General features: G+C 50.1%; 1 protein-coding gene across 2 annotated transcripts in view; it reads left to right on the forward strand.

Moving 5' to 3' along the window:
* Nucleotides 1–823: 823 nt before the first annotated feature.
* PGPEP1 (pyroglutamyl-peptidase I) overlaps nt 824–14,679 on the forward strand; it is a 28,928-nt gene continuing 15,072 nt past the window's right edge. The window contains exons 1-2 of one of the 2 annotated variants that reach the window (XM_082650831.1): nt 824–934; nt 3,016–3,068. In XM_082650831.1, the coding sequence (XP_082506957.1) occupies nt 901–934; nt 3,016–3,068 (87 nt within the window). In that variant the 5' untranslated portion in view covers nt 824–900. Of the gene's footprint in view, nt 935–1,412; nt 1,566–3,015; nt 3,069–14,679 lie in introns of those variants that run through there. The other variant, XM_082650830.1, reaches the window with a different exon arrangement.

The following is a 14,679-nucleotide window of genomic DNA, read 5'->3' on the forward strand; positions in this document are numbered from 1 at the left end:
AATGTGATTGCTGCTCTGAAGAGGATGAAACAAGGAAATGAGACGGACCTACTGGGGTGGTGGTGAGTTGGGGTGGGGGATTTCAGCCAGGGTGAGGAGGACCCCTAGGAGGAGGTGATGTTCCAGCTAAGCCCTGAAGAAGCAACTAGTTTTGCAGGAACCTGTAGGGTATGTTCCAGGCAGAAGAAACAGCAAGTGGTGCAAAGGCCCGAAGGTGGGACTGTGTTGGGTGGGCCCTTGGAGGACTGCTGGGTCTAGAGCAGCTGTGTTTGGGGAGAAGGAGGGAGGGGAGGCCCAGGTATCTGGGGCCACGTCAGCCTCCTTAGCAATACAGGAGCCTGCTTTGGGCACCACCCAGATGTGGGTGCCCGGTTTTCACCTTATTTCATCCCTCCCTCAAACTCCTGGCTTGAATGCCGCATCTGTGACCCCAGGAGGATTTAGGTGAATGGCCTTCCGAACTATGCCTCAGTTTTCTCATCTGTAAAAGGGGCCGAATAATGGAGCCTTGCTCACAGGGAGCTGGGGGGCACCGATATAACTCACAGCAAGCGATCGGTGAACATTGTGGAATGCATAACAGGCTCGTCCCCAGCGTGTGACTCGAGTTCAAGCGGCCACAGCCTGCAGTATGAACTGTCCCCATCGTACGGGTGGGTAAACTGAGGTTGGGGAGTGGGGGCAACCACGCACTACTGTGGGGAGAGTTAGGGATGGGGCGTGCACTCTGCGTCTTGGTCGCGGGGACGCGCACGCCCAGCGGCCCGGCCGGGGGCGGGGCCAGGGAGGGGCGGGGCCGGGCTTGGGGGCGGGGCGGCGCGGTGGCCGAGCGGCGGCAGCGGCAGCAACGGGCTCGCCGGGCCGGACAGGAGTGGGTCAAAGGCGCAGCCTGAGCCCGCCATGGAACAGCCCAGGAAGGCGGTGGTGGTGACGGGTACGCTCTGATGTAGTGCTCTGATGGCGGCCGCGGCAGCCGCGGCCCGTGGCGGGGGCGGGTCGGGCGGCTCCGGAGGCAGCGGGGCCGGAAGAAGCGCGGTGGCCCGGGTGGGGCAGGTGCTAGAAGTCGTCCCAGGTTTGGCAGATGTCATCGCCCGCGGGAGCCCAGCTCAGTCCGCGCGACAGAGAAAGTGGAGAAGGGGGCGCCCCTGTGGTCCCACTGTCAGGAGTCGGGGCAGGCAAGGACGTGGGTGTTCTGCCAAGTGCCCCACACGGAGCAGGCCCCTCTGGCCTCCTTCCTTCCCCGGTTGGGGACAGGGACCCTCCGGGCACTTGTTTGTTGTGTCTGCCCGGCCGGCAGGCTGGACTGGACTCCTCCCTGCCCCTCCCGAGGTCGGGTTTGTCACCACCCCCGGTCCCAGGGGACAAAGGTCGATTTGCGGGCAGGAAGTGCCCCGTGATAAGTTAATCTCTTGCCAGCCACTGCTCCCCGAGCCCTGCGCTAATGGGGGGTTGCTCCCCCCAGGCAGGGGCAGGTGAAGTTTGGGGAACCTCGGGTGCCCGGCCGTTCTTCCGCTTGTCCCAAGGACTGTCTTGGTCAAAATCTTTCCTGCCCGGGCTGTTTGTGGGTGAGTCTGGACCCCTGCCCCACTGTCACCGACTCCCCAAAACTAACTGCTTCTCCTCTAGGAGACTCCACCTCGGAGCCTCGTGTGCGGTCAGTTTCTGCCAGGCCTCTGGTCGGCGTGGGGGCGTGCGGTATTTTGACCCTGTCAGGAGGGTCAGAGTGAGAAATCCAGCTAAGGTTCGAACAGGTATATTGTGGTCCAGGGAGGTTTGGGCTGGTCCTGGAATTCCCAGGAATACAGAAGAAGCCACTTATCTGACAAACAGGTGTGTCAACTTGCCAGAGGGTCACTTTCCCCTGCAGCCCTCCTATATCTGCTTATTTATTACTTTAGTCCTGACTCAGCAGGCAGCCACGGGACTGGGCATTTTTCTTGCATGAGCTCGTTAAATCTTTACTGCCTCCATTTTGCAGAGGGGGAAACTGAGGCTCACAGAGGTCACCTTGTTTGTAAGTGGCTGAGCTGGGACTCATACTTGGTCCATGCAGGAGGAGGAAAGGGGTGGAGAGGTTCTGACCCTACTTGGGGGCCCCCTGCTGATCCAGGGAACAGTATGCCTCCCAGGGCCATGATACCACTTGGGACCCTTGGCCCAACTGGAGTGACCCATGGTTCAATGACAGCCTTTCTTGGAGAGGTTTATTTTTTAGAGAGGTTTATTTTTTAGGTGTGTTGGGGGCGATTAGAAGAGGGAGGCCACAGACTTTCCTGGGTCTGTGTTTGAATCCGTGCTCTTCCGTCTTCTTGCTGTGAGACCTTGGGCAGCTGGCTTCACCTCTCTGTACCTCAGTCCCAGCTCCTCTAAAATGGGCCCAGGAAACACCCGTGCCTGAAAGAGAGGCACAGGGAGGCTGAATGCCACAGGGCATGCAGAGCACTTAGCACATGCTCAGGTGAGAATCTGGTTTGTAAATGGGGCCTGGAGTTTGAGTGAGTAGGGAGGAGGGTGGTGGGATGATGTCTGGACAGCCTGACCTGGGAGATATACACATGCATCCCTTAAGGGCCGTTCCTTATCAGGTGATGATTCACAGACCGCCTATGGCCCTGCAGTTCCAGAGTCCAGGGAGGAGGCACAAAGACAATGATAAAATTATATTATATTTGGGGGTCAAGGATAGGGGAAGAAATCGGGAAGGGAACAAAGGCCAGCCTTTTCTGGGGCAAAAGGAGGGCACTGGCCTCTTGCTGGGCATGAAGGTCAGGTGAAAGTGAGGACGAGAAAGGACTCACAGCTTCTGTTAAGAGCAGACAAGTTTGTGTGATGGAGGGCTCTGAAGGGCCACTGGGTGCACCCCAAACTTGGGACCAGGCCCCCGACATTGTCCCAGGTGGCAGCTGCTCCCGAAGCTCCCTGCTCCATTCTCCTGGATGAAAGCAGCAGCCTGGCCCTGGGCAGGGCAGGAGGGGCCGCTGGGTGGTGACATGCTGCTTTTCTTATTTTTTTCAGGGTTCGGCCCTTTTGGGGAACACACTGTGAATGCCAGCTGGATTGCAGTCCAGGTAACTGGATCCAGAGGGGAGGAATCAGGCTTGGGGCTGGGCTTCCCCTGGAAATACTTGACACCAAAGCAAGGAAGTAACCTACGAAGAGAACATCTCCTGTGAAGCTTCCTGAGAGATATTTAAGTCTGATATACACTTCCTCTCAGATAGTTACCACTGTAGCTTGCGTTTGTTGAGTGCTTGCTCTGCACCAAGCGTTTTTTGCTGCCCAGCATGCTGAATTCTCCCAACAACCCTTAGGTGCAGTTATTCTTGTGCCCACTTTATGGATGAGGAAACTGAGGCACAGAGAGAGTTATCTGAGGTCATCCAGCTCAGAAACCAGAGTGGCATTTCTTCGGAAGTATCCCATGCCACAGCCAGGTTTTGGGGGACCAGGCAGGGATATTGGGGGATGTATTAACCTTGTAGAGGGGGCGCAGTGACCCTCAGTGTTGCTTCCTGGCAGCTGGAGGAAGCAAAGGCTGCATATTGCCGGGGAGGAGGTCTCTCCCGCTGTCCTGAGCCTTCCAATTTCTTTGTCAGCTGGGGCATTTGGAGGGACAGACTGGGGAACAATGGGCAGAGAGAAAGAGAGAAAAGTTTCCTCCTTATATAAATCAGATCTGCATGGACCAGAGCCAAGCTCGTGTTAATCCTAGCCCATTAGATTCTTGATTTAAAGCATCCCCTGCTTTCCACTCCAGAGCCCTGAATTCGGAGAAAAATCCAAGCTGAAACCTCAGTGTGTCTATTCCCAGTTGGGGTGCCCCACCTTTTTTGTTACCCTTCTTCCGGACCTCAAAATCTTGGCCACATTCCTCTCCCTTTTTAAAAATTTTCACCCCACTTTGCTAGCGGAACAGAGGGACAGGATCCCCGGGATTCCGCAGGTGGGAGCATGTCTGAGGCCCTGCTCGTCGCACCCGCTCCCTGGAGCCCCAGACAAAAAGGAAACAGCGTGTTTCTGAAGACGTGTGTGTCTGGCTTTGTGCGAGTTTCAGACAGGAGTCTTCACGGGGCTGAGTGGACACAAAGCTGTGTGTCTGAATTCCTGGGCCCCAGACACTATGATCTGCATCTAAATAGGAGAAAAATCAATTAAACAATCTTTGGAAATCCCTCCGAGCTTTGGGACTCGGATGGTGGAGGATGGCAGCTTTTCATCCTGCTGCCTGTGGGGACGTACCCCTTATATTTCAGTCACCCATCCCTCCAGACCTCACCTCTAGAAGACTTTCAGTTTTCTTCCTCAACTTTATGAGACAAGAATTCTTGAGAGAATTCTCCACCATTCCCCAGCTAAAAAATGCCAACCTTCCCAGATCCAATTGTTTCCCTTAAAAAAGCAACAACAGCAAAAACTGGAGTTGCCCATACATACCCTGAGTGCGCACAGCAGTGTTAGCCCATGAAATTTGACACGTGTACCTCCGCAGCACCTGAGTTCAGATCAAGACCTAGAACATTCTCAGCCCCTTCTCTGTTCGTCCCCATTGCAGAAGCCCCTTGTGTCCTTTCCCAGCTACTCCCACTCCACCCGCCAACCCCACTCCCAGGTGTAAACCTCTCTGCTGACTTTATGGCCTCCATAGGTGCGTTTTACCTGTTCTAGAACTTGGTGTCATTGGAATTGCACTTGGGTCCTATGCCTTCTGCACAGCAGAGCATCTGCCGGATCCACCCATGGGGTGGCTAGGAGCCGCTGGTGGTGCTTTTCAGTTACTCTGGATAAAACAGATTTGCCCATGGAAAGAGTGTAGTCATTGGATGGGTCAAATCCGTCCCTCAAGAAAATATGCCTCAGAGTGTTCTTGGTGTGATCCAGACATGAGTTGTGGGCAACCATTGATGTCTGTCACCTCAAGCTGAAGATGGGTGTTTGGTGAGGCGGAGTGAGCAGCCGTTACTTCCTGTCCCAACTGATTTTTCTGAAGCTCGAGTTGCCACCTGTGGAAGGAACTCCTTCTCCTCTGCCAGGGACCAACTCACTTCTCTCTGTCTGTCTCTCCCCTTCTCTCTGTTTCTCTGTCACTCTCAGTCTCTCTCTGGGTGCCTCTATCTCTCTCTGGGTCTCTGTCTCTTCCTGACTCTCTCCCTCCCCCACCTCCTTCTCTCTCTCTCTCTCTCTCTCTCTCTCTCTCTCTCTCTCTTTATGTCTCTCTCCTCTCTCTCTTATCTGACCTTCCTTCTTCATGCCCTGGGTGAACTGGCGCCCCAGCAGAGAGTGAACTGTTTCCCATCAGCCACATTCTGGAGGTGGGAGTTCTGGGGACAGAGGGGCACCCCTCCTTTCCTCTTTCCCAGGAAAAAATGCCGCTGCCCCTGGCACCCCACACAGGAGGGACTGCATTTTTCAAGTGTCCCGTCTCCCCGCAGGTCTTGGGTGGCGGGAGTGGGATGCTGGCTGCGGGTCTTTCTCGCCCTAGGAGGCTCAGGTGGGTGTTGAGGGCTTGGACTCTGTTGGCTTGGGGCCAACTGTAGCCTTCTCTGCCCAAGTGGGGCAAGGAGGAGTCGGGTCACAGGACAATTACTGCCACAGTGAGTCTAGACAGACCTGCTAAGGATATTAACCAGGGAACAAAGCGGGTCTTTGTTATGGGGTCAAGGGAATCGGTCAGACGCAGCCGCGCGGCAGGGTCTTGTCAGGTAGGTGGGGTGTAGACAATGTGTTGTCTGGGGCGCACAAGCCCCGTTACTTTCACAGTCTGTGCTTGGTGGCTGTGCTGGCTGCAGATTGTCGTGGGACTTGGGGTGCGCTGCTACCCTCCCCCCAGGAGGACTGTCCAGTCCTTTTGGAGCAGAAAGTGGTCAGAGGCCAAGAATTTCGCTTGATTACGGGCCACCTGCTTCTCTTAACTTCAGATGAATGGTACAGCTGCTCCTCCCCCACCATTGCCCTTATTAAAATTGGGGAATCATTTGTATAAAAACATGTACAGATCTTCAGTGCCCCCATCACTTTGGTGAAAAGTGTTTATGCCCATGTCACCAATACTTCGATCAAGGTGGTTGATTCCCATCAACCCAGAACATTCTTTCCTGCTACCCCACCCCCCGCCCCCCATCGCTCCTCAGCTGCTTCCTGAGCTCCGTCACCGCAGATGAGTTTTGCCTGGTCTCAAGCTGCAAAGAAATGAATGGGATGGTGTGTTCCTCTGGCACCGGCTGCTTTTCCTCACCCTGTATTGGTGTGTGTGTGTGTGTGTGTGTGTGGCGGGGGGACAACTGTCTCCTTTCCCGACCCACCCCTCCTCCCATTGGCACTGACACTGGGGGCTTCAGGGTTTGCTCCCCAAGAGTAAAGCAACAAGGATGCCCCTCTCAGGGTCTCTAGCGAGCATGCGGACGCCTCTCTGTGGGGATGCTGGCCATGGGGTGTGTGTATTTCTTTGATGGTGGGTTTCTTAGTTTATTTTTTCCCCCAGATGGGGAGGGGTAGGTGGGAACCCAGAGGACATGAGGAGGAAAGGTTAGGACAAGAAGGTGACTCACTCCATGGCTCCCTGGTGGCACCAGGTCATTTCCTACCGTCAAAAGTCGATGTGGGCGATTCTTCCCACTAATGCTTGGTAAACATCACCCAGTGGGAGAGACCCTTGAGTTACTCTGGGCGGGCAGTGGTGCTCAGCATGTAGCGCCTGTTCTGCTGGGTGAAGGGAGAGGGGCAGAGAGACAGGATCCATAAGGCGGGGCTGCTGCCCTGAGCTGGGGGTCTGACCTTGGCGTATCAGATGTCATGGTGGCCACCGGGCGGGTTACTGCGCCATATAGAGGGTTCCTTGGCTTGGTCACTAACCGAGTTAGTAGCATCCTCAGTACCCCACCCCCCCTGCCCATAGAGTTTCTTCCACCAAATTGACTTGCCTGGGCATATGGGTGGCCTGTCCCGTGGACAGCTTTGGGGATAACTCCCTGAGTGAAACTCTGAACAAATAAAGATGATCCTTTTAAGTCCTCACTTAACCTGGGGGATGGATTCTTTTCACTACTGGACTTTCAACATGTTGCCAGAAAGCACTGCCAGGGCCATGCGGAAAAGAAACGGGAGGGGGCAGGGAACTTTCAAGCTGTGGGGGACAGGAGGGTAAGAAAAAGTTGGGTCGTGGTTGACAGGATGTAAAGATAGATGAGATTATTTACCTTATGCTGAGATGTCTTTGCTGGAGATCTCTCCTCCCAGCCACGGCAGGAGAGGAAGACAAAGAAGTCCTTTCACACCCAGAGTCCCCAAGTGTTAACATTATATTACATTTGCTCTTTCTCTATAGATAAATAGGTAGGTAGATAAATATAGTTTAAAAATGTTTTTGACTTCCAAGTCATTTTTTAAACTGTGGTAAAATATATATAACATAAGCTTTACCACCTTAACCATTATTATTAAGTGTACAGTTGAGTGGCATTAAGTACCTTCACATTGTTTTGCAGCCATCACCATCATTGGTTTCCAGAACTTTTTCATCTTCCTAAACTGAAACCCTGTCCCCATTAAACACTAACTGCTCATTCCTCACTCTCCCGGCTCCTGGCAGCTACCACATTCTCCTTTCTGTCTCTATGGATCTGACTACACTAGGGACCTCATATAAATGCAAGCATACAGTTTTGTGCTATTGCGCCTGGCTTATTTCATTTAGCATAATGTTTTCAAGGTTCATTCGTGTTGTAGCATGTGTCAGAATTTCCTTCCTCTTGAAGGTTGATATATATCCCATTGCCTGGTCGCAAGCTGTATATACCACATTTTGCTTATCCATTAATAGGTCAGTAGACACTCGGGTTGCGTCTACATCTTAGCTCTTACGAATAATGCAGCCATGAACATGGGCCTACAAATATCTCTTCAAGGTCCTGCTTTCAGTCCTTGTGGGTATAGACCCTGAAGTGGAATGACTGCATCCTATGGTAATTCTGTGTTTAATATTTTGAGGAACTGTCGTGCTCTGTGTCATTTAAGGGTCAGTTGCAGACATGATACTCCTCTATCCCTAAATAAGTCACCGTGTGTTTCCTAAAACACAGCCTCAGCACAGTGATCAAAAGCAGGCTTATTGGACATTGATACAATTCTATAATCTACAGACCTGATTCAGATTTTGCCAACCACCCTGTTAATGTCCTTCACAGCAGAAGAAAGTTCCAGATTATATGTAGGGTTCAGTTGTCCCATTTCTTTAATCCCCTGTGGTCTGGAAAATTCCTCAGTCTTCCTTTGTGTCTCATGGCATGACATGCTTGTTAAGAACTGCTCAATCCTTTGGAGAGTGTCCGTCAGGGTGGCTCCTCCAGTGTTTCCTCATGACTAGATGGAGGCTGTGTGTGTATTGGGGGCAGGAATCCCACAGAAGTAACGTTGTGTCCTTCTCCGTGCATCATATCAGGAGGCACTGGTTATATTGCTGCGTCTCATTCTTGGTATCATTGACCTTGATCACTTGCTAAAGGTGAGGTCTGATGGATTTCTTCTTTGCAAAGTTACTATCTTGCCCTTTGTGATGAAAAAGTATCCATAGAGAGATACTTTGAGACCCTGTAAAGAGATGCTTTGAGACCATATTAGCATCCCCTGGTGAGTCTCACCTGAATCAGTTATTATTTTAGTATGATGCTTGCCAAATGATGGTTTTCTAATTCCATCTTACCTTCGACACTTTTTAAGACCTTCTGTGAGTTTATTTGTAACTGCGTGGACTCATGGGTACTGTCTTCAACAGATGATAATCTCTTAATTTTTTTTAATTTTTATTTTATATTGGAGTATAGTTGGTTTACAGTGTTGTGTTAGTTTCAGGTCTACAGCAAAGTGATTCAGTTATACATATACATATATCTATTATTTTTCAGATTCTTTTCCTGTATAGGTTATTACATCCTTCTCTCTTAATTTTGATGTTCAAATTGTCCCGGATTTGGCCCGTGGCAGCCCCTTCAGGCTGGCTCCTGTATCATTCTTGAGCACTTCTTTCCTTTTTGGTTTCAGGCTCACTTTTTGGAAATGCATTTTTTTTAACTTTATTTTTTTATTCAAACAGAAAGTCACGCAAATTATAATCATCCTCATCAGTTCACTCAGTCCCATGTAATTAATTGTTTTTCATCTTGGTCTTTTGTTAGCACTTTTATGAATTCATCACTTTTCCATTAGAGTTCTGAAAATGCTTATTCATTCAGTTCAGCAGTATAGTCAGTTACCAGAAACCTGTACTTGTCAGAGCCTTTTCCATGAATTCTTTGAAGATGAAACCCTTTTATAGGAACTTTTTTTTTTTTTTTTTTTTTTTGCGGCACGCGGGCCTCTCACCGCTGTGGCCTCTCCCGTTGGCGGAGCACAGGCTCCGGACGCGCAGGCTCAGCGGCCATGGCTCACGGGTGCAGCCGCTCCGCGGCACGTGGGATCCTCTCGGACCGGGGCACGAACCCGCGTCCCCTGCATCGGCAGGCGGACCCCCAACCACTGCGCCGCCAGGGAAGCCCAAGCCAAGTGTGTTTGACTTTAGCCTCTTTGGGCCAAGTGCTCACTTTTTCTTTTTCACTTTTGAAAACATAATTGAATGTGGCCTTTTATGTCTCCTTTCACTCAGCATAACATTTTCAAGGTCCGTCCCTGCTGTAGCATGAATCAATGCTTCACTGCTTTCCATGGCTGTGTTGGGTCTTTGTTGCTGCGTGCAGGCTTTCTCTAGTTGCAGCAAGCGGGGGCTACTCTTCGTTGCAGTGTGCGCGCTTCTCACTGCAGTGTCTTCTCTTGTTGCGGAGCACAGGCTATAGGCACGTGGGCTTCAGTAGTTGTTGCATGTGGGCTCAGTAGTTGTGGCTCGTGGGCTCAGTAGTTGTGGCTCGTGGGCTCAGTAGTTGTGGCTCGCAGGCTCTAGAGCGCAGGCTCAGTAGTTGTGGTGCACAGGCTTAGTTGCTCGGCGGCATGTGGGATCTTCCCAGACCAGGGCTCGAACCCGTGTCCCCTGCATTGGCAGGTGGATTCTTAACCACTGTGCCATCAGGGAAGTCCCCACTTTCCTTAAAAATGAAAAGTTTGTGTATCCCCATTTCCCCTACATGTTCAAGATCCTGATAAAGGGACACAGTTCATCATTTAAGGGAAAAGAGGAGGACCCCAGATTGGGTGCCTTCACATATCTGGGTCCTTCCTCCTGCCCAGGCAGTTGGGAATTTGAAATTCCTGCAAATTATGTGTGTGTGGAGGGCTTGGAAGTGGATATTTACTCTGTAGATTTTATTTTGTTTCACTTCATTTCATTTCTTTTTTTTTTTTTTTTTTTGGCCATGCCACGTGGCTTGAGGGATCTTCGTTTCCTGACCAGGGATTGAACCCGGGCCATCGGCAGTGAAAGCATGAAATCCTAATCACTCGACCACCAGGGAATTCCCTTGTCCTGTTTCTTTTCTTTTCTTTTTTTTTCCTTTCTTTTTAAAAAATATTTATTTATTTTATTTTTGGCTGCATTGGGTCTTCGTTGCTGCGTGCGATCTTTCTTTAGTTGTGGCGAGCGGGGACTACTCTTTGTTGCGGTGCGCGAGCTTCTCATTGCAGTGGCTTCTCTTGTTGCGGAGCTTGGGCTCTAGGTGCTCGGGCTTTAGTAGTTGTGGCATGCGGGCTTCAGTTGTTGTGACTCACGGGCCTAGTTGCTCCGCTGCATGTGGGATTCCTGGACCAGGGCTTGAACCCGTGCCCCCTGCATTGGCAGGCGGATTCTTAACCACTGCGCCACCAGGGAAGCCCCCGGTCCTGTTTCTATTGATTGATTTTTCTCTTCATTATGGGTGGTAGTTTTTGGCTTCTTTGCATGCCTGGTAAGTTTCAACTGATGCCAGACCTTGTGAATTTTACCTTGTGGCATGCTGTATCCTTTTGTATTTCCTCAAAATATTCTTGATCTTTGTTCTGGGATACAATTAAGCTACTGGAAACTGTTCCTTTCCAGCCTTGCTGTTCAGTTCTGTTAGGCAGAACCAGAGCAGTCTCCGCTCTGGGGCTAATTTTTCTCCACTTCCTTGTGAAGTTTTTCCACTCTGGCTGGTGGGAACAAGTATTTCCAACCTGGTGTGAGCTCGGAGGCTTGCTCCCTCTGTTCCTTTCAAGTGGCTCTGTCCCTGGCCTCTGCATGCGTGTAAACCCATCAGTCCTCGGACTCTCAAAAGATCTCTGGATCAACTTCTAGATTGATCTCTCTCTCTCTTCCTCCCTCTCTCTCCCTCTCTCTTCCTCTCTCCCTCTCTACACACACTCTCTACCTACTTCCCTCCTCCCCTTCCCCTCCCCCCTCCTCTCCCTCCCCCTACCTCCTCTTCCCCCCAGGTACCTCCTGTCCACGACTCCACTCTGCAAACTGTAGCCTTCTTACACTTTCTAGAACCTCAGCTTTGACTCCTCAACTCCACGTCTGAAAACTGTTATTTTACACATTTTATCTATTTTTTTTCACTTATGCCATATTAGGCAGAAATTTTGGATTTTTTTTGGATTTTTTTGGATTTTTTTTAAAGGAAACACATTAATGTTTTAAAATATAATTTAACATTGTTTTATTTTTTCTAGTTTCTTCTATTGTTTTATTTTTTCTCCCTATGACATGGATACTACTGTTCACCCATTTACAGATGAGGGAGCTAAAGCACAGAGAGGTTGAGTGACTTACCCAGGGTCACCCAGCCAGGGAGTGAGGGGAGGGGAGGGAGAACAAACCTGGTCACCTGGCTCTAGAGGCTCCACCCCTGATTCCTACCCTCCACCATCCATGCAATTAAGAGCTGCTTTTTTCCTTTTTAAAAAAATTGAGATGAACTTGCATAGTATAAAACTATTTTAAAGTATCCAAATCAGTGGCATTTATTACATTCACAGTGTTGTCCAACCACCACCTCTATTTAATTCCAGAACATTTTTATCATCCAAAAAGGAAATCCTGTCCCCGTTAGCAGTCACTCCCCATCCCCAGTCCCCAAGCCCCTGGCAACCATTGATCTGCTTTCTGTCTCTGTGGATTTGCCTGTCCTGGACATTTCACATAAACAGAGTCATATGATATGTGACCTTTTGTGTCTGGCTTTTTTCATGCAGCATGATGTTTTCAAGGTTCATCCACATTGTAGCATGTGTCAGTGCTTCATTCCTTTTCATGGCTGAGTAATATTCCACTGTATGGATGGACCACATTTTGTTTATATTCTTTCATCCAGTGATGGATACTTCAGCTGTTGCAAATAGTTAGGAGCTACTTTTAAATGTAGGAAAGGATGAAAAGGAAAGCGGTCACAGCCAGCAGTGAGTCCAAACCCCCACTTACAGTTAAGAAAAACAAGGCACCCTCAGGAGGGTCGGGTACTTGCCCAGGCTCACCTGGGTCTGTATTTGTTCTCAGTCCAAGCTTGAACTGCTCACTTGTTCAGCCGACATTCACCAGCACCGAATGTGTGCACATCTTGGGCCGTGGCCAAGACATTGACCTGTGGGACCAAGAGAGCATGTAAAGCAGGCTGGGCATCCAGAATGTCTTCTTGGGAGGCTGAGACATGAAGGCTAAGGAGTCAACTGACTGGAAAGTGATGGGAAGAGCATTCTAAGTGGAGGGAATAGCCAGTGCAAAGGCCCTGAGGCAGGAGTGAGTCTGGTATGTGGGAGGCTGTGTTGGGAGAAGTGAGCAGAAGGGGGACAAAGGGAGAGGAGGGCAGCATCCCGACCCCTCAGGGCATCGTGGGCTATGGTGGGGAGTTAAGATTTTTATTCTGAGCGTGGCAGGAGCCACAGCAGAGCGGAAGCAGGGAAAGCCTGCGTTGTGATTTTAGATGCTGCCTTGGGGGACAGGAGGCTGGGGCAGTGCTGGGGAGGAGGTGGGGCTTGATCTCCAAATCAATTTGCCAAAACAAAACTTGGGTGTATCCAACAAGCGTCAAGCAAACAGTGGTCTATAACCTCCTATTATTTTTAATGTGTGGCCATTCAGAATAATCACTCCGGGCGTGCAGCGTGCACAAACAGGGTGAATATTGATAAAATCACGGGAATGGAAACAGGGAGCACAGATCTAAAACCTCCAGCGCTTCTCAGGGGTTCAATGGTGTAAAAAACAATACGGTCAGGTAGGAATCATGGTTGTGTGCCAGCGAGCACCAGGCCTGCCTCGTCTCTGAATCCATAAACCCTTGAAGAAAGTCCCCTCTGATTCCCACCACCACACTCCAGGGAGTTGAGAAGACAAAGGAGCATGAAGAATAAAAATATTAGTGACTAAGAAAAATGATTGTGGGAGAAATTAAATAGTTTACAAAGTTTTCTCTTTAGCGTCTTTTAAAATAGATCTCACACAAAATATAACCACCCTCCCCCCCAGCCCTCTACCCATCAGTGTCTGCAGCTCACCGTGCACCACGTTTGGGGAGCAGGTTTGCGCTCTGCCCTCTTCTGTCCGGCGGGGAGGGCTTCCTGATGTCACACGTAACTGGGCTTAGCAAGAGGGCTGGGGTCCCAGATCCTGGTGTTGGCATTTGAGACTCCCCCCCGCACACACACCTGCCTCGCCCCACCTACCCTCCAGATGTCCTTGTCTCCAGGTGACCTCTCTGGGGAGCAATTTGGAATTAGCTATCAGTGAGGAAAGACCTGCTGTTCCAGGCATCGGATACTCTCCAGAGCAACTGCAGTCAGTGGGGCACAGATTTGGCATAGCGTGGGTATAGCAAGGTCAAGGCAACCAGAGAAAGAAATCCTGCAGCCGCTGCAGGAGATGCAAGAACTCACCTCTAGGGACTTCCCTGGTGGTCCAGTGGTTAGGACTCCACACTTTCACTGCCGTGGGCCTGGGTTCAGTTCCTGGTCGGGGAACTAAGATCCCACAAGCCGCGCAGCGTGACCAAAAAAAAAAAAAAAAAAAGAGCTCACCTCTAGTGAATTCGGCACGGCCAGATGCAAAAACTGCTTCGCCTGGGACCTGCCCATAGAACTCTGTAACATCCGCCAGTGGTAGCATGTCCAAATTACTGCATGAGATCTGAGAATAATATGAAACAGCCTGACCGATAATCATTATTTGGGGTATTAATTTTACCATGAAGAATGCTCAGTTTTTGATATTGAGCTGAAACCTTCATCCCTGAACGTCCCTGCTCACCCCTGGACGCCAGAGCTGCCAGGATCATCATTCCTCCGGGAAAGTTGGTTCTGGGTCTGCTGTGCTCTGGGTTGTGGGCCATCTGGGGGAAGGAGGCCCAGTCATGGGCTCTGCCACATTGAGAATCTGAGGAAAGCATCCGTGTTTCCCCAGAAAAGTACGCATGTGGTGATCCATCATAGCCCTTTTTTCCCAGATATATATTTATATATACATATATATGTATGTACTTATGTATACATATTCTTTTTCAGATTTTTTCCATTATAGTTTATTACAAGATAGTGAATATAGTTCCCTGTGCTGTACAGTAGGTCCTTGTTGGTTATCTATTTTGTATATAGTAGTGTGGATCTGTTAATCCCAAACTTCTAATTTATCCCTCCCTGCCCTTTCCCCTTTGATAACCGTCAGTGTGTTTTCTGGGTCTGTGAGTCTGTCTCTGTTTTGTAAATAAGTACATTTGTGTCATTTTTTTTTAGATTCCACATATAAGTGAGATC

The sequence above is a fragment of the Grampus griseus genome (assembly GCF_964374135.1).
Source record: "Grampus griseus genome assembly, chromosome: 3".
NCBI classification, from domain to species: Eukaryota; Metazoa; Chordata; class Mammalia; order Artiodactyla; family Delphinidae; genus Grampus; species Grampus griseus.